At 40.3% G+C, this 23,028-nt stretch overlaps 1 protein-coding gene across 5 annotated transcripts in view; it reads left to right on the top strand.

The window, feature by feature from the left end:
* Positions 1-19,424, top strand: part of LOC139372612 (protein FAM131B-like) — a 22,793-nt gene extending 3,369 nt beyond the window's left edge. Inside the window, exons 2-9 of one of the 5 annotated variants that reach the window (XM_071112379.1) lie at positions 5,780-5,817; positions 7,984-8,019; positions 8,627-8,720; positions 9,980-10,204; positions 10,319-10,459; positions 12,214-12,539; positions 16,432-16,680; positions 18,765-19,424. In XM_071112379.1, coding sequence (XP_070968480.1) covers positions 5,780-5,817; positions 7,984-8,019; positions 8,627-8,720; positions 9,980-10,204; positions 10,319-10,459; positions 12,214-12,539; positions 16,432-16,680; positions 18,765-18,980 — 1,325 coding nt within the window. In that variant the 3' untranslated portion in view covers positions 18,981-19,424. Of the gene's footprint in view, positions 1-5,779; positions 5,837-7,983; positions 8,020-8,626; positions 8,730-9,979; positions 10,205-10,318; positions 10,460-12,213; positions 12,540-16,431; positions 16,681-18,764 lie in introns of all 5 variants that reach the window. The other 4 variants (XM_071112378.1, XM_071112382.1, XM_071112381.1 and 1 more) reach the window with 4 other exon arrangements.
* Positions 19,425-23,028: the final 3,604 nt, after the last annotated feature.

Below are 23,028 nucleotides of genomic sequence, written 5' to 3'. Positions count from 1 at the left end.
TGCTAAAACACAATTACTGAAACCTTGCTCCATTTCCTGAAAACATTAAACACAAAACCTCATCTTCAAGCACTATTTACATAACCTCTGACTCCTCTTGCAAAATGAAACATTCGCCCTCAAAACAGTTTGACCTGTTTTCAAAATCAAACACTGCTCTCAAATCATTAACAAAATGATATACACTCTCAAGCAGTCAGTAAACAATACACTGAAAAATAGAAAACACATTGTTCAAAACATACAATTCTCAGGGAGAAGTACATTTTTAATTAAAAAAAAAAAATCATATTTTTCCGTCATTGTCCTTTGATGAACGAAAACATGTTCTATCATAGTAGCTCAAAATTGATCAGAAATTACTACTCTGCTTTGCTCTTTGCAATTTTGTTTTTTGTTCTTCCTCCTCCTTGTACCCCTATTTTTACAGTACTGTACCCTGCATCTCACAAACTTGTCCTTTGTCTCTGTGATACTGTAATTCTTGTTCTTTGTTGATATGAACCTGCAACCAGTCAAAATCTATTGAGCAGTCAGTACCGTTAATAAATGGAAAGCACAATGTTCAGGGCCATACAATTCATCCATTGTACAGTATACAGCCTACAATGCACTGTACTACAGTATCCATTCTCAGACTTTCTCCTTCCCACCTTCAACAACCTGTTTGCTCTCTGAACTGGCTTATATTGGTTGTGTCGCATCATTTGAAACAGGTTAAATCAATTTTGAGTGGTTGTGTTCAATCAATGACATATGTTTTCTATTTGTATTTGATTGTTGCCACTTGTGTTTACCAGTATGGATGACATGTGCATTAGAGTGCAGAATGTGTTTTGAGAATGAGAATGTATTTAGAGTTTTGCTGAAAAGTCTAAGTGAGATCTGCAAATTGTGTTTTATCATGTGAAATGGTTTAAGGTCTTGACAACAGACTGCATAATTAGCTAAATGAGTCCAGGCAACTGAGAACTTTGTTCAGCCAATGGGTTTTAGTGTTTTAGCAATTGAGAAAAACTGTACAAATTCAAAGTACAAATTCTTATTTACAATGACAGCCTAGGAACAGTGGGTTAACTGCCTTGTTCAGGGGCAAAACAACAGATTTTTACCTTGGGGACTTGATCTAGCAACCTTTTGGTTACTGGCCCAATGCTCTAACCACTAAGCTACCTGCTGCCTGGATTTTTAATGTTTCTAATTTGTACCTAAGGTGTCTATGTTTCTGTATACTGGAAGTATTTATGTTTCTGTATACTGAACGTTTTTATGTTTCTAAACTGTACTGAAAGTATTTAGGTTTCTGTATACTGATGTTTATGTTTCTGTATACTGAAAGTGTTTATGTTTCTGTATACTGAAAGTATTTATGTTTCTGTATACTGATGTTTATGTTTCTGTATACTGAAAGTATTTATGTTTCTGTATACTGATGTTTATGTTTCTGTATACTGAAAGTGTTTATGTTTCTGTATACTGATGTTTATGTTTCTGTATACTGAACGTTTTTATGTTTCTAAACTGTACTGAAAGTATTTAGGTTTCTGTATACTGATGTTTATGTTTCTGTATACTGAAAGTATTTATGTTAAAGTATTTATGTGTCTGTATCCTGAAAGTATTTATGTATCTGTATACTGAAAGTATTTATGTTTCTGTATACTGAAAGTATTTATGTTAAAGTATTTATGTTTCTGTATACTGAAAGTATTTATGTTAAAGTATTTATGTATCTGTATCCTGAAAGTATTTATGTATCTGTATACTGAAAGTATTTATGTTTCTGTATACTGAAAGTATTTATGTTTCTGTATACTGAAAGTATTTATGTTAAAGTATTTATGTATCTGTATACTGAAAGTATTTATGTTAAAGTATTTATGTGTCTGTATCCTGAAAGTATTTATGTATCTGTATACTGAAAGTATTTATGTTTCTGTATACTGAAAGTATTTATGTTAAAGTATTTATGTTTCTGTATACTGAAAGTATTTATGTTAAAGTATTTATGTATCTGTATCCTGAAAGTATTTATGTATCTGTATACTGAAAGTATTTATGTTTCTGTATACTGAAAGTATTTATGTTAAAGTATTTATGTTTCTGTATACTGAAGGTGTTTATGTTTCTAATCTGTACTGAAAGTGTTTATGTTTCTAATCTGTACTGAAAGTGTGTGTTGTCGTGATAATTTCCTGTATTACCAAATAATGAGAGAGCACAAGTCAGAGTTATATTATAAAGTCCATGTTTAATTATATGAGCTTCACCATAGCCCTTTTTGACTATCAGATCAATTCAGTGTCTATAAATGAATTCTCTGAGAGTCCTTACAAAACAGTTCTTAGTATCATTTATAGCCAAGACACACCCATCTCAACTCACATGACGAAACACAGATCTTAGGAACATTACAAAGGAAAACTTTACTTGAGAGAGGAGTATTCCATAGCCAGACAGCATTAGCTATAAATTATCGTTCAGTTTGGTCTCTTTAGACGAGATTCTAACCTCGTTCTTGGTACCACTTAGGACCAAAACATTACCTCATCCAATGGCATATATCAATTGTCAATTCTAGATACTCCCATCTCAAATACAAGCCCTCCTGGACAAGATCAGAAAAGACAATGAGCCTCTTAGGTCATATACTAAATCAAGATAAGGGCAACCTCAGAGGGGACATACAATAGTTACAGACACATTCCCATAAGAAGACAAGCCTCCATTCTGTCCTCCTCCCCTTCTGATATTATTCATAGCATCACATGGTTTAACAGATATATTGACATATGAAGACAAGCCTGACCTCTCCCCTCTCTGGGCCCCAAGTGACTAAGCACTAGCAGAGAAGGGATAACTGCAAACTGCCAACAGTATTATCCAAAAGAAGACATTCTAATGACATATCTTACTTATGAATGTTACCTAACTAATTCTGATTCTGCTACCACATTGTTCATGTGATTGGTGAAACTGTTACTTTCTTACATAGGTCTCCTTCAATTACCCAGAAACAAACACACTACTCAACAGTCTGTTGAAGCATGCTGTAGCTTGTTGTGCACTATTTAACATCACTCATCTTGTTTGTTATTCAGTTATATTGAGTGTCTATGAGATATTGCATTACACAGAAATTGCCCCCCCCAATATTGATTTCTTTAAAAGTGCTGACAGACTGACTGACGGATGCTCTGTATTGAGCGGAGTACACTCGCTGTGTCTCACACACACCGCATGGCTGATGACGGGAGTTGACTGACGACTCGCAAGGTTGACGGACATGGGGCCAAGGTGACTGGTCGGTGTAGTTTGCTTGACAGGTGGTCACGGTTGAGCTGCTACTGTACTGACCTTTAGTGTGGAAGACTGCTAGAGGGTATAGGTGAAGAGCGGAGAGAGAGGGGCTCGGAGAGAGAGGGAAGAGGATGGGAGGAAGGAATTTGGAAGAGAGAGAAGAGTAAAGATGGAATGGAGAAAAGAAGACAGAGAGAAGCATGGGTTGTGCTATAGTTGGGCATCAATGGCTTTGGGTGGCTAAGTGTTCACTTAATCTCTGAGACATACCATTTGAATTAGTAGCATGTTGTTTTGGTCATTTTATATCCAGTGATTTGTCTGCCATTAATAGCTTGGAATCGTTTTTTTTACCTCGTAGTTACCCACTGGGAACACCCTGTTTGAATCAACTATCTACTATCAAATGAATAATTTTTATGAAATTACATTGAACCAACATGGAATAGATGCTGCGTTGATTTCTGTGCCCAGTGGGTATGTATTTTGGGTCCCAAAATTAGGTTGACAGTATTTGTGGTATCTCAACAGTTTTTTATAAAACAATGTAGCGGTGTCCCGCTAGAACGCCCTTCGGCACTGGTACTAGAGCTGAGGTGAGTCAGACTTTGCCCTTCACCCTGAATCAGTGTCAAGGCGCACGTCAGCCACTGTGTGTCACCACCAAGACGCCCCACTCGGCCCCAAGCGATTGCAAAAGACAGATGATGATGGTCCCAAACAATTCGGACCACAAGATCTGTCAGGAGGTGATTGCGGCAGTGTCTGACGATGCTCCCTTCCCCCGCCTATTGCTTTGACGGCCCTCGCCGGCTTCTGGCTTCCGCTTGGTCGGTCACAGTAGGATAAATGCTCCGCAACGGAACTCGCTCAGTGCAGCGCGAGCGGCAAGCCCCTGCTGTTTTGCCCACTTTGTGAACATAGTCCTACCCTTCCCCCAGCCCACACAATTGGTCGGGAACAGAGCTTCCCCCCCACACCTTTGTAATTGTACAGTTGTATCATAAGACTCCTGTGACGGTTGAGACCTTACCTCTCCTCTCAAAAGGTTCAATATCTGACTCTGATGTTTTTGTTCAACGACGAATGCGGGAAAGAAAATTCTCTACAACGAGACAAATTCCACAGCAAAGTGGAGGAGGCTTAGTTCTCTATAAGGTCAAGAGGTATGTCTGTCTAGTTTACTCCGAGCTGTTGAAGACCTCTTTACAGGCCAGGGAGACAAGTGTGGGGTTAAGATGAGTGTGTTTGGGCCTGTTTTTTATTTGCATGTTTTACAGATGGATAGATCTTACACGTGAGGTGGTGAGATGTGGCAACAACAACAAAAAATGAAGTCTTATCAACGGTGGTCACGATTCACAACTCAGTGTTAACATAATCTAGGTGAAGATTCTTTTAACACCAACAATAAAACATTCACCACCTTCTCATTCCATTGGTTAAGGGGCAGGCTTGATAACATACTATAAAACTCACTGATTACCATTAAAATATTGGTCTACTGGAACGCCCCATCCTCCTCGAAGTTTTGTCCTTTTTTCTCTCTACCCCATCTCAGTCATTCTTTCTGGTTTTTCTTCGAGACCTACCACCTGTTCCTCACCCTCATTTTCCCTCGGTTATCTTGGAGTTCCATCAGTCTCCGGTGTGTCTGATGGAGGAAAATGGCCTCCAGGTTCCCCCGGGTGTCAACTCAGCTGTAGTTAAAGAGAGGAGAAGTGTTTCAATTCAAATCTTAGAACTCAATTTGACTTTCTTTTATGTTGGATCTTGCTTGTTTAAAGGACACTTTCAAGTGTTTAAAGGGTCCACATTCAGACGGGGCCCTTAGATAGTCACGAGGACGTGTTTCAATTCAGAACTCCCCTTTTGTGATGGATTCTGTTCCTTTATGTGTGTTGCCCTTTTAAATGACACTTTAACTGTTAAAAATATTAAAGTGAGATGTTAGGATATAAAACATTACAGACAAGTGTTTTAAGGATTTTGAATTCAATTAAGGACTTTTTTCAGCTTATTTCTGTGTGGAGAAGAGGGCACGCGATGCAGTGTCAATTTACAGTATGTGCCAATATAATATTACTTTACTGTATTTTCTGTATTTTAGGTATAATAATATAATATGTCTTACTACTAGTTTAATACTAAGTTAAAACGTAACAGTTTTTCAATGCATGATTTAGTAGGCTTACTATCAAATGCATCCTAATGACAATGCAGTTATATACCACACAAAGGTGTCATTCGAGACCTTCTTGAACACAATCAGCAAAGGAACCTAAAGATCGTGGCCAATGATGACATGCTCGTTTCCCCCAAATACGCTAACAGCTGGTGCAAATAATCGTACAATGTTAGTGCTTTGTCTGAACGTCAGCGTACATGTTCGAGGGTGCTGTCAGCTCTACTCAGTAAAGGTTGCATGAGGTTGGCTTCATGTCCTTCTTTCAGTTTTTTTCCTTTGTGTCTTTTCCAGCAGCGGACGCTGTTCCTGTACGGAAAGATGGGGAGCAGGTATGGATGACATTTCAATGTACGTTTTATTCCCCTGAAGTGAAATATCATTTGTCTGGATTGTACACCATTCCAGCTCTACCCTCGAGTGCATTTCTTCTTTATGTATAATGGGTCCTTGAGCCAAGATGGCCATTGAGGAAAAGTGTAGTTTCATGTTTTCTTTTCTTATATCTAGTAGTGAAACTGAGCGTGTCTCGCTCACACTGCTCCCTATACTGAGAGTGCAATGATATATTGTTGCTCAGAGATGGTTTATATTGAATTTCTCACAAAGGCCACTGGAGCAGGTCTCGAGAGCACAAACCATTATGTACTGTATATAATCTCCCTCTCCAGGGACATAGCATACGATCCATCTTACTCCTTTACCACTGTTGCTGTTTAGTTTTTCTCTCTTTAACGAGGCTACATGGCTGAATTGCAATACACAATGGGGTCTTTTAAAACAACACAAAGACCCTACACAATGACAACCAACAAGACCGCCACAGATGTTTAAACATGAATAGAGCGTGTAGGCTACATATTCTACTACACTTAATATGCTCTTTGAATATGTTTTGTGGGACAACCCATCCCCATTTCTGTTAGATGTCTGACAAGCAACAACAACAAAAAATGTTCACCCCATATGGTTCTGGATATGATGGATGGATATGGATTGGCCAGGGGTCACCTATTTTTCAGAAATCTGTCAACACAGCAGTGGCAGCTGAGCTGAGGTAGATGCAGCCAGCAGCCTCATAACACATGCGGTTAGAGAGACAGTATGCACTCCTCTGGACTGACCAGAGCTTGATGGCAACAATAAGACCACCGATGTCTGATTGGCCGATTGAGACAAAAGTGTTTCACCAGGGGAAACCTGTTCGTAGAAATCATTGGGCCTGTTGCTTGGCAGAAGAAGTTCCAAGGACACTGATGCCGTGCTGCTCTTGCTCACCCTTCCTGTTAATGCACATTTTAACCATGATAAATAATTTCTAGTGACAAACCCCACACCGCAAGCCCTCATAAATAAAGAGCAAGCACTGACCACGGTCACTTTTTTCGGTGAATAATTCAACATTTAGTGGGATTCTTTTTATCCATCCCAACTAAAGCAGAAATCCTCTGGGCGGCTAGCTTGGACTTCATGGGGCTTGCTTAATCACTGTGACAACATGGGGCTTCCCTCATGCCCCTTTTTATGACGGCGCTAGCAGCCACTTGAGTGCTAGGTAGCTACCGGCCCGGACAAGACCAACGACACAAACATGCAGACTATACTAAACGAGATAAATGTCTTATCTGTGACAAAAGTGTTTTCCACACACATAGCTAGCTACGTGTAGCCTACTTAGACACCGGGTTCCCACAATTTGCCACTCTCCCACGCCGAATAGCCTGAAGCTACAGGGCTCTTCTCGCAGGGTCTAATTCCCTATGTTGGAGCATTTTGAACCGTTGGTCGGGATTTTTGACCTGATTAAGCTATCTTTCTGCATGTTTTGTTATTTCTGTATAACAACAAATCAACGAGGAAGTTAGCTCTTTTACAATGAGAGTAAATGGAAAATACTATTTGTTTCCCCCAATTTGGGTGTGTGGTCAAGGGTAATTTCTTCTAATGAAGTGAATATCGAATCAGAGTATTGTAGGAGAATGACCTCACACGGGGCACCATTTTATGTAGGGATTTTACCTCACAAGTTGCACCATTTATGTAATGGATTGCCCTATTTATAAGGATGTATTATGATACTATAAGATATTATTAAATTATGAATAATGAGTTGTATCCTATTATTGCGAGTTTCCAAAGCCTATGGTCAAGCTGATATGAGAGAATCTATTCACATACAGACAGTGGATTCTCATCTCCATTCTATCCTCAATTGGTCAGTATTTCAATCGTCCACATCATCCAAATCTCTCTTGCACTTTTTGTATTCCACCTTCTTTACTCAGATGCTTTCTCTTCCTCCCGCCACCCAAATCTACAACTGGTTTCATCCTGTGTATCTTTTACACACCTTATTTGCCAGTTTTGTTGTTGTTGTTGTTGTATGTGTTCTTCTTTTAATCCTATCCCCTCTCTGTTGCGTTCCCTTTTCCTGGCTCCTCTACAAACATACCTATATCTCTCCTGGTTTTCTTCCTCTCCCTCCTTCTCTCTCTCAGCATGGGCGTGCCGAGTTTTCCTGGGAAGGAATCAATGTAAGTCCTGTGCTAATCTCGTCCTCTTCTTCCTCCGTTCCGCCACGTATTTTGGCTCTCTCTGTCTGTAGATAAGCCAACGTTTTTTTCCTTCAGTCTCTCCTCATCCCACCTCCCTCCCTCCCTCTTTCCCCATCTCTCTATCTTAGCGTTGCTGCTAATCTACTGTACTGCCTGTGTTACATAGTATCTCAGGCTGGGAGATAACAAGCTGTAATAACCTTACCTCATCTACAGTAGCTAACGCTAGCTGCTAGCATGATGCTCCTTTATGTATCAATCATATGAATCACAGGCCCTACAGGTACAGTACACTGACTGCACAGTGAACTACTACACTACTGTGCTGACAATCGCTGGTTTAACCAAAGTGCTGATATGATTTGTGATGTGTTGGATAATGTAATGTATCTTTTGCTTAATATGGTGGTAGTTGTATTTGATCATTTGTTAAGCAGGATTTTCCCCTATTTTATTTTATCGCATATCTAATCCTCAACCAACAATGTTGTTTTACCCCCTCACAACAATTGGTCATTCCTCTCCCTTTTCCCCTCCACAATTATTTGTTGATTTATTTCTTTCCTCCCCTCATTCCTTTCTACAGCTCTCTATGGAGGACACTTCCTCCATCCTGCCTCGTCTGAAGAGGAACTCCAACGCCTACGGGATCGGTGCTCTGGCTAAGTCCTCACTGACAGGTGTGTCAGGTGTGTGTCTGTCCTGGTAGATGGTAAACCAGCCCCATGTTGGCTCCAGACAGGAAGAGGAGATGGAGCCAACATGGTCGCCCCTGTGGGTGCCCTTCCTGTTTCACTTCCTGCCTCCCCATTGATACCTAATGCACACATCAATGGCCGGTTATGGGCAATTGATGGAATCCAATCAGATTAAAAAAAATATATACATATTCAAGTTTTAAAGTAAGTGCAGAAACCACAATGCAACTCCACAGGCATGCTGGGAAATGTAGTGTTTTGTAGTGTGGTATTTGTGGTGGTGGTGATTGTTTATTGTGGTGGCAAGGCAGTTTTATGTCTCTGTGCTTGTTTGTGCACAGAGCCATACAACTGTGTTGTGGTTGTGTCTGGTGAAGTTGAAGTACATTTGATTGATATGGTGTTTGTGTTTAACAGTCAGATTATATCGACCTTGGAATAATAAAGACCCAAAAACCACTTTCCTTACTCTCAAAATAACTTTGCATAAGATTGAATACACATCTAAAATTAATATTATTTTATGAATGACATTTGCATTTTATGAGAACAACACTATTTTTTAACTGATTTAACTAATAAATCAGCAATGCTTCATTCATCCCAGCATATTTGCTATTGCCCAATGGATTCAGATCACACTCAATTGATTTAATTAGATTTTTATTGTTACTTACTCTGAATGAATACATCCTTTGTTATCGTCAGATATTTGCACTTTAATTAAGGATTTGCAGTGGGGCCTTTTGAGAATTATGTTTAAAGCAAAGATAACTTTTTTCACATTTTAATTACAAACAAATGCTTAAAGTCTAATGAATCTCATCTTCTTGATTAATTTGATGAGTAAAGACTCAGAATATTAATGTGGCACAATAAGTTCTGCATTTCACCCTTGTTGCTCACCACAGACGACTGAAAGTTTGATCAAGTCAACAAGCCTTGCCGAGTAAATAGACAGCTTCTAATAATGCTGTAAGCCCCATCTACACTCCCTTCAATCTCCAACCATCCATAGCTCCTGAGAGACATGCATGAAAGAGGAAGAAGCCACTTTGTACCGAATTCATATTCGGCTACTGTACCGTTGCCTCCCAGAAAGAAAACACAAGCCATTAAGCATTTTCCACAGCTCCCAGCCCATTTCACTTCCTAAGCCCAAATTCATTGTGGGAGGTGCCATATTCACAAATTGAATGTGTTGTGAAACAGTGTTCTCCCCCCCTCTATTTTTTATTTAGGCGTGTCCCGTTCCATGAAGGATAAAGTAACTAAGCCCACTGCCATGGCCTCGGGCAAAGTAGCTCACATGATCGAATGGCAGAGCTGGAACACACCATCCACTGGGACTGAAGGGGCTGTGGTCACCAAAATCCCAACCTCGCAACGTGAGAAGGAGAGGCGGATAGAGAGCGAAATGTACAGTGAACTCAGTGAAGGAGAAAAGGAGGCCCGCTTCACTGCAGGTAAGAGTGAACAGAAGAAGCAATTCAAATTAAACAAATCAACACGTCAATAAATTAGATTTGGAACCATGTATTTTACGTTGATAACAAAGTCTCTCCCCTTGCTTCTCCCAGGATTAATGGCACAATTTGCCTTATCGGAGGCTACTTTGCTGGGCTGGAGATCTATGGAGGAAGATGGCCTTTGTGCTGGCTCCAAACAAGGCAGCGTGGCCCACCTCAGTGAGACCAACCAGGAGAGCATCACCAGCAGAGGTACAGGACTACAAACATGGCCACAACACACTACAAATAGGGCAGCCATTTTATTAGACCTTTAGTTTTTACAGTGCAAACTAAATCTCAATGAACAACACTCACTGAATCTGGTCGTCCAATGCCATAGTGCTTTATTGTGAAATTGAGAAGGATGTTAGGCAACGTTTGATAGCATAGCATTTAAAGCTGAGATTCGCAACAGCGACACTCGCCGCCCCAGGGGCATTTGTTAATGTTTTTTGTTGTTGTTGAGGAAATGAGCATCCAGCATCGTGGTAAAAAATAAGTACGTACTTTGTTGTTCTGTGGTGCGTGCAACGGTGTGCAATGATGTCCGAGGGGAAGAGACCGTGTTCATTGTTTGAAGTAACATATTTGTTGTTGTAATATTGCATAACGGACATAGCAGTTTCACCGCTATGGATTCCAGCTTTTTAATGAATGAATAAAAACAAAAATGTATACTAAATTAAGCATATACTTTTAAACAACAATTTTAGTTCCAAATGCAAAAACCACATAACTTAGCTCTTATTTAGTTGTGAAGACTGATCGTAATTGACTTGTGAGCTCCACATCCACTCTGGACTGGACTGTGCTGCTCCATATTTTACTGTAGAAGGCTTCCAGACACTTTGATTGAGCTTATTTACTCCGGTTTGATTGATGTCCTTTCCACTTCATTTGACAGGCCAGCTAGAGGTGCTGTATGAAGAAATGTTGCGGAGAAAGTCAAGATGGCAGCTGTGGCCCTGGGGTGTTTGGTCGGGTAGTGTTGTGTTGTAACAGAAGACCCTGGGGGAGCATGTCGGTTGACACCGGGACTTAACCTTGCTCTCATTAACAGCACCATACGGGACTATTCTCTGCTATTATCAAGTCAGAGACCAAATCAAATCTGCTTAGTATAGACATTGTAATAACCAAGACACGGTTTGCTCATCGTCAAGCGAGCTTTAATTTTCACCTTTCGATATGTTGAGCTTTAAGTAAGTTGCCAGTGTATTTCTTGCTGAAATGGTGATACTGCTGTAAATATCTTCTGATATCTGGTGATACTGCTGCTTCAAGGGCCTTTGCTGTAAAGCAAAAATAAAATTTAACTCTGTGATACATCAAAAATCTCTGCTTTGTGCTCTGAGATTACAGTACACACTGAGTATACAGAACGAAACACCTTCCTAATATTGAGTTGCACCCCCTTTTGCCCTCAGAACAGCCTCTATTCGTCAGGGCATGGACTCTACAAGGTGTCAACATGAATTCTGGCCAATGTTGTCTCCAATGCGTCCCACAGTTGTGTTAAGTTGACTGGATGGCCTTTGGGTGGTGGACCATTCTTAATACACACGGGAAACTGTTGAGTGGGAAAAACCCAGTAGCGTTGCAGTTCTTGACATACTCGAACCGGTGCACCTGGCACCTGATAAAATGCCCTCGTTCAAAAGCAATTCAATATTTTGTCTTGCCCATTCACCTTCTGAATGGAACACATACACAATCCATGTCTCAATTGTTTTAAGGCTTAAAAATCCTTCTTTAACCTGTCTCCTCCCCTTGATCTACACTGATTGAAGTGGATATAACAACTGACATCAAAAAGGATCATAGTTTTCACCTGGATTCACATGGTCAGTCTATGTCATGGAAAGAGCAGATGTCCTTAACGTTTTGTACACTCGGTGTATATCTTGTATCTAATCCAAAATGTAAACATATACTTCTCCCTTCATCCCTTCCTAACACAACAGACCAGGCGATGCATCACTCCTCAGCCGACGTATGGCCCAACACCTACGTAGCCCAGGGCCTCTACTGCCTTTCCTCCTCCGACGCCTGGGAGCCAATTAGCAACGATCCCTCGGGCGTGGCCTCGCCGGCCGCCTACGTCATGGCAGGTGGGGGAGGAGGGACGCCCGGTGAGGGCTACGGTGATGTGGACAATGTGGGGGGCTACATCCAGCAGCAGCAGCCCCAACAGCTCACCCTGCAGCAGCAGAGCCAGCTGCAGCTCCAGCAGTTGCAGCAGATCCAGCTGTACCAGCACCAGCAGCTAATGCTCTACCAACAGCAACAGGTGAGACAGACTGGACTGGACTGCCTCATAGATCACTGTCACCTGGTGGAGTGAGTGTTTCAGTGTCCTTGAGCTGTTCTTGTCTATTGATGTTCTGTATTATGTTTCATGTTTTGTGTGGACCCCAGGAATAGCTGCTGCTTTTGCAACAGCTAATGGGGATCCTAATGAAATACAATGAAATACAAATACAGTACAACATAAATTGTCTAACTGACAACCATTGTATGTTAGCAGTTTGCTGAGACACTAGTGTTATTAGCAGTTGTGATTTTAACATGTAAATCTTGGTGGGGAAAACTCAAATAAATATAATTAGATGCATGCCAGCAAAGCCACTACACAACACAACACTGAACAATACATGAATTGGACTATAATGGTGACAAACGGTGCCCACAAACTATTATGGCCTACACAAAGCTGTCCCAACAGCAAAGTCCCAACACCTTACAACTGCTACACCTGGCTATCAGCGGAGCCTTGTCTTGTAGCGAAACAGTTCATTCAGCCTCATTCACGGCCTTTCAAAAAACATAGCTTAAACAAATGTGGTTTTTACTGACAATTGATACGTTCAAACGATGGCATGAGGGGATGACGAGCAGATGAGAGGCAATCCGTAATTTTGACTAAGACATTAATGAGTGAGCTAGGACAGACATAGTCAATATAACTATTTGTTCAGCAATTTTGAAATGTACAGCGACAGAATTCAGAACATGGGCCGTTCTTACAGTATTCTCCCTGTACATCAAGTCAGAACCGTAGGATACATAAAGGGGGCATATAAAAGCAGACAATGAAAGCTCTTACAATATTTGATAACATTTCTCTAAAAGAGGCTATAGGCTACATGTGCACCACCAAGTCAGTGGTGGACATAGGCTACGTTATGAGGGGAAAAAGGATCAAATTATTAACAGTTTACCACACGACATACACAACCCAACCAGCCGCCAACTTTCTTTCTTTTTTTTTCTTCTTTTTTTAAAATTTTACCCCTTTTTCTCCCTAATTTCGTGGTATCCAATTGTTGTAGTAGCTACTATCTTGTCTCATTGCTACAACTCCCGTACGGGCTCGGGAGAGACGAAGGCTGAATGTCATGCGTCCTCCGATACACAACCCAACCAAGCCGTACTGCTTCTTAACACAGCGCGCATCCAACCCGGAAGCCAGCCGCACCAATGTGTCGGAGGCTACACCGTGCACCTGGCAACCTTGGCTAGCGCGCACTGCGCCCGGCCCGCCACAGGAGTCGCAACGTTAACTATTCATGAAAATCGCAAATGAAATGAAATAAATATATTGTCTCACAAGCTTAGCCTTTTGTTAACAACACTGTCCTCTCAGATTTTCAAAAAATGCTTTTCAACCATAGCTACACAAGCATTTGTGTAAGAGTATTGATAGCTAGCATAGCATTAAGCCTAGCATTCAGCAGGCAACATTTTCACAAAAACAAGAAAAGCATTCAAATAAAATAATTTACCTTTGAAGAACTTAACAATGAGGAGACTCTCAGTTAGATAGCAAATGTTCAGTTTTTCAAAAAATATTATTTGTGTAGGAGAAATCGCTCCGTTTTGTTCATCACGTTTGGCTAAGAAAAAACCCCGAAAATTCAGTCATTACAACGGCAAACTTTTTTCCAAATGAACTCCATAATATCGACAGAAATGTGGCAAACGTTGTTTAGAGTCAATCCTCAAGGTGTTTTTCACATATCTATTCGATGATAAATCACTCGTGGCAGTTTGGTTTCTCCTCTGTTCAAAATGGAAAAATGCACGCACCTGGAGATTACGCAATAGTTTCGACGGAGGACACCGAGCGGACACCTGGTAAATGTAGTCTCTTGTGGTCAATTTTCCAATGATATGCCTACAAATACATCACAATGCTGCAAACACCTTGGGGAAACGACAGAAAGTGTAGGCTCATTCCTTGCGCATTCACAGCCATATAAGGAGACATTGGAACACAGCGCATTCAAAATCTGGCTCACTTCCTGTATGAAATTTCATCTTGGTTTTGCCTGTAGCGTTAGTTCTGTGGCACTCACAGACAATATCTTTGCAGTTTTGGAAACGTCAGAGTGTTTTCTTTCCAAAGCTGTCAATTATATGCATAGTCAAGCATCTTTTCGTGACAAAATATCTTGTTTAAAACGGGAATGTTTTTCATCCAAAAATGAAATACTGCCCCCAGAGGTTCAAGAGGTTGGTTCTCCCAGGTCTGGGAGAACCAGAAATCTTGCTTGTTTGTAGGTGACCAAATACTTATTTTACACCATAATTTGCAAATAAATACATTAAAAATCCTACAATGTGATTTTCTGGAAAAAAATATATAATTTTGTCTGTCATAGTTGAAAATAATGATTTTTTTCGTGGTGACTAATCGCAGTTCTGATGTCCAAGAGTTATTTTCGGTCGTAAGAGACGGTAGCAGCAACATTATGTACCAAATAAGTTTTAAAAAAAAGAAGTTACAAACAACGCAAAGAAACAAACAAAAAACACAATTGGATAGTGATAAAGAATTTTGTAATCAATGTTCATAAATTTCAATTATCCGTATAGGTCTGCAAACCAGAGTTTGTAAAGTTCTGGTTTTAAATGATACAGACAGAATTCCCAGCTCACAATTGGTCAAATCCAAGTTTATAAGCGAGAGCTCTCCTGTGCATATACTGTACAAAGACGTTCCTTTTATAACAGTCTCTTAACCTACACACACACAAACACACTAACAGGCTACAATTCTCACCACAGTTCATCACTACCCAGCTGACAGTTCCAGTCCCCCCCAGATAAGGGAACCCTGGAGGGGCTCTCCCTGTCCCATCATATCTCCCCAGAGTTATAGCCGGGTCGGTTCAAACATAGGTTAAGGCCCCTCTTTGTTTACTTTCGGCACACTCATACATTCCTCTCTTCCCAACCTAGTTGGACCTGTGTTTAGTGTTTATTATTTTTAATTACTCCATGTCCATGCTACATAACCTCTAATACCTAATGGTTAAGTTTCCGGGTATAATTCTTTAATCATTTATCTTAAACCTTTATAAAATCTTTTAACATATAGGAACACGTAAAACGTCACCCTTCTTCTCTGCCACCATCTAAAGGTTGAATCATGACGTAATTGATCTTCAGGTTAGAGGTCTAGAAAGAGGCCCGAGATCCCGACTTGGAATTCCGAGTTGAATGACCGTTCAAAACATGCTTTCCCAGTTTTCTTGAACTCGCTGAAGTCTGAGATTTCCCAGTTCCAAGTTTACAGTTGTTTTGAATGCAACAGAAGTCATCCTAGATTGACTGCACTGCCAATGTTGAATGATTATCCTTTGAAGCTTAGAAAAGAGACCCTTAAACCCAGACTTGGACCACACATCCACTCCACTGAATAGCAGGCCAGGGATTCCTTTGCAATGGTTGCAGTTAGCCACGGATTGCTTCCAAACCACTCAATTTTGCGATTTCCAACTTGTTGTGTACTGTTTATGTACTGTTTATGTACTGTTGTGTACTGTCTACGTTTTATCTAGAATTTCTCTTCATAATTTCTCTTCATATGACAAGGATTGAAAAGGATTTGCCAGGAGATTGTCAACTTGATTCATGATGATGACTGCTAGCTTGCTAGCTAAGATTTTGAAAGTATGATGTCAGTCCAATCAAAGCTGTTTTTAACCTTCTTACTACTAATGTAATGTTACCAATGCTAGTCCTACTAATTAAATACAGAAATAATTGTAGCCAAGAGCAACAGATGACTCATTCCTCCCACTAGCCATGAGCTATCGGGTCATGGGGAGGTTTCTTGATTATGTTATTTTTTGTGTCATGAAAAAATGTGAATGAACTGTGTTCCCTATCTACAGGCAATGGAACACAGACTACACAGTGCAAACCACTCCCTCCAAGCCACACCCAACAGCACCATTCACAGTCTAGGCCTGCCCACTCATCCTCGCCTGGCTGACCTGTGGGGCTCTGCACAGGTGGAGATTGTCGGACACATGAGCGGGCCAATGGCTGACATGGTTGTTGGTGTGGTCGAGACCTTGGGGGAGGAGCCAGAGGAGGAGAGCGAATGCATTTCAGAGCAACAGGAAGAGGAGGAGACTAAGGTGAGCCATGTGGTTGAAGAAAATGTGGTTGAAGAAAATGTGTTGATTTTAAGACTAGTGGTTTTTGTAATGTTTTAGATATCATCAATATTATCATACGCATTGATGCCTAATGGTACTAAGCATTGTCAATATTAACAGCAGGCCTTACAAGTAGGCATGGTTAAAGTAGGAAGAAATAGATGTCATTGTTGTAAAAAGGTGTGAGTGTGGTACATTTACTATCATAATGTATGCAAATATTGAATTACTTTGACATATGTAATGATGTTATACAGTGCCTTGCAAAAGTATTCATCCCCCTTAGCGTTTTTACTATTTTGTTGCATTACAACCTGTAATTTAAATAGATTTTTATTTCGATTTTATGTAATGGACATACACAAAATATTCCAAATTGATGAAGTGAAATGAAAAACGTAAAAAAAATAATCTACAAATTAAAAAACTGAAAAGTCCCTAAATAAGATCTGGTGCAACCAATTACCTTCAGAAGTGACATAATTAGTTAAATAAAGTTCAGTTGTGTGCAATCTAAGTGTCACATGATCTTAGTATATATACACCTGTTCTGAAAGGCCCCATAGTCTGCAACACCACTAAGCAAGGGGCACCACCAAGCAAGCGACACCGTGAAGATGAAGGAGCTCTCCAAACAGGTCTGGGACAAAGTTGTGGAGAAGTACAGATCAGGGTTGGGTTATAAAAAATATCTGAAACTTTGAACATCCCACGGAGCACCATTAAATCCATTATAAAAAAATTGAAAGAATATGGCACCACAGCAAACCTGCGAAGAGAGGGCAGCCCACAAAAACTCACAGACCAGGCAAGGAGGGTATTAATCAGAGAGGCAACAAAGAGACCAAAGATAACCCTGAAGGAGCTGCAAAGCTTCACAGCGGAGATTGGAGTATCTGTCCATAGGGCCACTTTAAGCCATACACTCCACAGAGCTGGGCTTGACGAAAGAGTGTCCAGAAAAAAAAGCCATTGCTTAATAAAGAAAAAAATAACCAACCATGTTTGGTGTTTGCCAAAAGGCATGTGTGAGACTCCCCAAACATATGGAAGAAGGTACTCTGGTCAGATGAGACAAAAATTTTGCTGTTTCAGTCTTCCAGAAATTTGAGACTGGGACGGAGGTTCACCTTCCAGCAGGACAATGACCCTAAGCATACTGCTAAAGCAACACTCAAGTGGTTTAAGGGGAAACATTTAAATGTGCTGGAATGGCCTAGTCAAAGCCCAGACCTCAATCCAATTGAGAATCTGTGGTATGACTTAAAGATTGCTGTACACCAGCAGGAACTCATCCAATTTGAAGGAGCTGGAGCAGTTTTGCCTTGAAGAATGGGCAAAAATCCAAGTGGCCAGATGTGCCAAGCTTATAGAGACATATCCCAAGAGACTTGCAGTTGTAATTGCTGCAAAAGGTGTGTGTGTCTGTAATATCGTTTCAGAAGAAAAAACATTTTGCATCTTCAAAGTGGTAGGCATGTTGTGTAAATCAAATGATACAAACCCCCCAAAAATCTATTTTAATTCCAGTTTGGAAGGCAACAAAATAGGAAAAATGCCAAGGGGGTGAATACTTTTGCAAGCCACTGTATTACGTTAAGTTCCCTATGGTGAACAGAACGTGTTGCTACATTACACAGATTAACGTTTTAACCACACAAGAATTCCAAGAAATACACATCCTTTTTTTACCTCAGTTTGGTGAATTTAGTATTTTGACACTCGGCCATATATCAAAAAGCCATGACAACAGGAAGCAGCAATAGTATTTAAAAATACATATTTTAGCAATATAAATGGTACATTTAACATTGGATTCTACTTTATCAGGTAAAACTATTGAATGAGCCCCCCCAAAAAAGGTACTATGGTTTATTGATTTTATGTTTGTCCTGACTACTACAAGTGATTTACTTCAAAGTCCTCCAGCCACAAGATGTCATTCAAAGGTAATACATGGGTTATGGATTTATGATGTACCCATAGGTAGTGCCTCTTGACTGATCCTCACAGTTTGGTAAGTAGAGTATAGTCAGTAAACCATCCATTTACTGTTTTCATAGGACGATGAGGTTACGTTAACCTTAGAACCAACTTTGACCCCGTCCCCGCTTAGAGAAGACGCCACCCCGATTGGAGGCACCGGTCCACAACTAGCACGCCCAGCACCAATGGCAGAACGCATACCCTTTGTGGTCACACCCTGCATTGTCCAATCGTTGGAGGAGAAGGACGAAGAGGTGGCCAAGGGGTCTATTGTTGCCGTGGCGACCAATTGAGGGGGATAGTCAGAAAGAGTGACAAACAGGATATACTTATCCATAATCCACCAATCAAGCTATTCTACTCCACATCCAGCTATTTACCCACTCTGGGACTGAGAAAAAACAAAACGACTTTTCCTGGAGGAGAAAGTATTGGATACGACAATGATAAAAGGGAACTTTAAAGACAAATCTGTCGTTTTGCAGAAACGTGAGGACTTGTTTTGCAGTAATATTGAACTAATGAATTAAAATTGAAAGAATGGAGTATAGAGAAAGAAAAAGGACGCTGTGAAAAGATCAGTGCATTACAGAGAATCACAAGACAACCAAAAGAAAGTGCATGCTTTTGAAAGTAATTTAACATTAATAGTAAAACGTATACAAAGTAATAATATATACAATACCGGTCAAAGGTTTTAGAACACCTACTCCTTCAAGGGTTTTTCTTTATTTAAAAAAAAACTATTTTCTACATTGTAGAATAATAGTGAATACATCAAAACTATGAAATAACACATATGGAAACATGTAGTAACCAATAAAGTGTTAAACAAATCAAAATATATTTTATATTTGAGATTCTTCAAAGTAGCCACCCTTTGCCTTGATGACAGCTTTGCACACTCTTGGCATTATGTCAACGAGCTTCATGAGGTAGTCACCTGGAATGCATTTCAATTAACAGGTGTGCCTTCTTAAAAGTACATTTGTGGAATTTTTTTCCTTCTTAATGCGTTTGAGCCAACCAGTTGTGTTGTGACAAGGTATACAGAAGATAACCCTATTTGGTAAAAGGCCAAGTCCATATTATGGCAAGAAAACCTCAAATAAGCAAAGAGAAACGACAGTCCATCATTAAGACAGGAAAGTCAGGCAATACGGAACATTTCAAGAACTTTGAAAGTTTATTCAAGTGCCGTCGCAAAAAAAGATCAAGCGCTATGATGAAACTGGCTCTCAGGAAGACCCAGAGTTGCCTCTGCTGCAGAGGATAAGTTCATTATATTTACCAGCCTCAGAAATTGCAGCCCAAATAAATGTTTCACAGAGTTCAACTAACAGACACATCTCAACATAAACTGTTCAGAGGAGACTGTGTGAATCTGGCCTTTGTGGTCGAATTGCTGCAAAGAAACCACTACTAAAGCACACCAGTAAGAAGAAGAGACTTGGGCCAAGAAACACAAGCAAAGGACATTAGACCGGTGGAAATCTGTCCTTTGTCTAGAGTTCAAGTTTTCGATTTTTGGTTCCAACCGGCGCGTATTTGTGAGACGTGGTGTGGGTGAACGGATGATCTCCACATTTGTATTTCCCACCGTAAAGCATGGAGGAGGAGGTGTTATGGTGTGGGGGTGCTTTACATGTGACACTGTCTGTGATTTATTTAGAATTACACACTTAACCAGCATGGCTACCACAGCATTCTGCAGTGATACGCCACCCCATCTGGTTTATGCTTAGTGGGACTATCATTTGGTTTTCAACAGGACTATGACCGAACACACCTCCAGGCTGTGTAAGGGCTATTTGATCAAGAAGGAGAGTGATGGAGTGCTGCATCAGATTACCTGGCCTCCACAATCCCGGCCTCGAGCAACTTGAGATGGTTTGGGATGAGTCGGACCGCAGAGTGAAGGAAAAGCAGCCAATAAGTGCTCATTATATGTGGGAACTCCTTCAAGACTGTTGGAAAAGCATTCCAGGAGAAGCTCGTTGAGAGAATGCCAAGAGTGAGCAAAGTTGTCATCAAGGCAAAGTGGCTACATTGAAGAATCTCAAATATATTTTGATTTGTTTAACACTTTGGTGGTGCCTACACGATTCCACGTGTTATTTCATAGTTTTGATGTGTTCATTATTATTCTAAAATGTAGAAAATAGTACAAATAAAGAAAAACCCTTGAATGACTAGGTGTTATAGAACTTTTTGACCGGTAGTGTAATTTTGATTTTTTATAAAAACAAAAAAAGAAATAAAGTAATATTTATCTGTGTGTGTTTCTGTGTGTGTGCGTGTGCTTGCATGTATGTGTGAGTGTTCAAATGTATGAATGTATGTATGTACAGTTTGTATGTATTTATGTATGTATGCAAAAATATATATTCTGGAAAAACATATTCTTGTCGGCAGTGGTATTGTGTGTGGTGTTCAGTAGTTTCACACACAAACTAATCTCAGACGCACGTAGCATAAACGGTACCGTAACGTCTTTCAACAGACTGTGGAACGCGACCAACAAGCGGCTTTGTCCAGATTTCTGTCACTGATCATTTTGGACAAGGCTCCTGTGTGGCTCAGTTAGTAACGCATGGCTCTTGCAACACCAGGGTTGTGGGTTTGATTCCCACAGAGGACGAGTATGGGAAAACAACTCAAATGTATGCAGTCACTACTGTAATAAGAGTGGATAGTGGCCCAGAGTGGCTCTGGATAAGAGTGTCTGCTAAATGACCCCCCCCAAAAAACAAAAAAAAAATTAGGTGATAAATATTGCTGAAGGGGAGGGGATATTTGGCCCATAGACTTGTCTGAAACTTGCAGAGAGAGGGGGTGGAGCTTCCTCTCCTTGTTGTAGTGTATTTCTCCCCCCCCCCCCCTCCCCAGAACTTCACTGAGCATCTGACACAAGATTTTAGTTATTGGTTTCCGAGATTACACACACGCACAAAAATGATGGATAATTTGTGGCAGTTTCAGGAAGCTGGGCGTATGTCCGCACATCACTACTTCACAAGAGAGCGATTTTAACATGTATTTTTGTTGTTACTCAAAATGCCTTCTGGAACATGTGAACTTTCATGTGCCTGAATAACAAACTTGTTATACCATCTGTAAATATGAATATAATTGTTAAATTACAAGCCTAGTTGGTTAATTAACGGAAAAAGACAAGAACCTTCCCACTAGCCATGATTGGCTAAGATAATGGATAGGCTGGACATGCCGATAGATGAGCTCGGATTGGTCTGTCATGTAGCACGCTTCTGTCTATAACATGAGCTGCTTAGTATGTGTAGATAATCCTTGCCACCACAGTTTTTTTGAAAGATATGTTAGCCACGGAGAACTGCAAAACTTGCTACTGCTCTCAACAACATTGCTGACCTGAATATAGCAGGCGCAATCGACAAAGATCAGTGGGAAAAAGTGGTGATGGACTAATTTCTGCAAACGGTCAGTGTGAACCGGAGTGACTTCACACAACGGGCCAAACAAGCTGTACAAACAAAACGGAAACAACACAGGATTTCTTACTTAAAGGGGTTCCAGTCTGCCATGTAGCTTTCATCCATGTATACGGCTAAGAGTCTAGTTACATTTTCAGATATTATTAAGCTACATTTTTGGATATTGTAAGTTTCAAATTTAGTCAAAGTTTTTTTCATTGCAAGTTAAGTGTATGGTTAGCTAGCTAGTGAACATTAGCTTGCTGGCTCACTAGCTAACGTTACGTGTATGATCTGTGTAGTAATATTATTAGTATCTCAGAAAGTCATTTGCATTGCTAGTTATAGCCTAATGTTAGCTAGCTTGCTAACATTGAACTTAGTTGGTTAACTTTAGTGTTAGGATTGTGTATTGGAGGCAAAGTCAGGTGCAGGAGAGCAGAGTGTTGTGAACAGGCTCACTTTTATTCAGGTCAAAATGACAGTACAAAGTAACAGAAAAATGTGCACAAAACACGGAACATAGACAAAAAATAATGCCCGTAACGATATCCACAATATCAAAATACACGTAACGCAAAACAATCCTACACAAAGACATGATGGGGAACAGAGGAATAAATACATATGAATTGATTGGGGAATGAAAACCAGGTGTGCAGGGAAGAAGACAAAAGAAATGGATACATGAAAAATGGAGCGGCGATGGCTAGAAAGCCGGTGACGTCGACCGCTGAACGACGCCCGAACAAGGAGAGGAATCGACTTCGGCGGAAGTTGTGACATTTAGCTAACTACAGATTCATACCACAGCATTTCATGCATGGTAGCAAGCTATGACAATCTGTTTTTATTGTTTGCTAGCTAGCTACATGTCTAAACAAGTCTC

Source organism: Oncorhynchus clarkii, chromosome 18 (genome assembly GCF_045791955.1).
Source record: "Oncorhynchus clarkii lewisi isolate Uvic-CL-2024 chromosome 18, UVic_Ocla_1.0, whole genome shotgun sequence".
NCBI lineage: Eukaryota > Metazoa > Chordata > Actinopteri > Salmoniformes > Salmonidae > Oncorhynchus > Oncorhynchus clarkii.
Note: the sequence above shows the minus strand (reverse complement) of the source record. Positions and strands in the feature narration are given on the sequence as shown.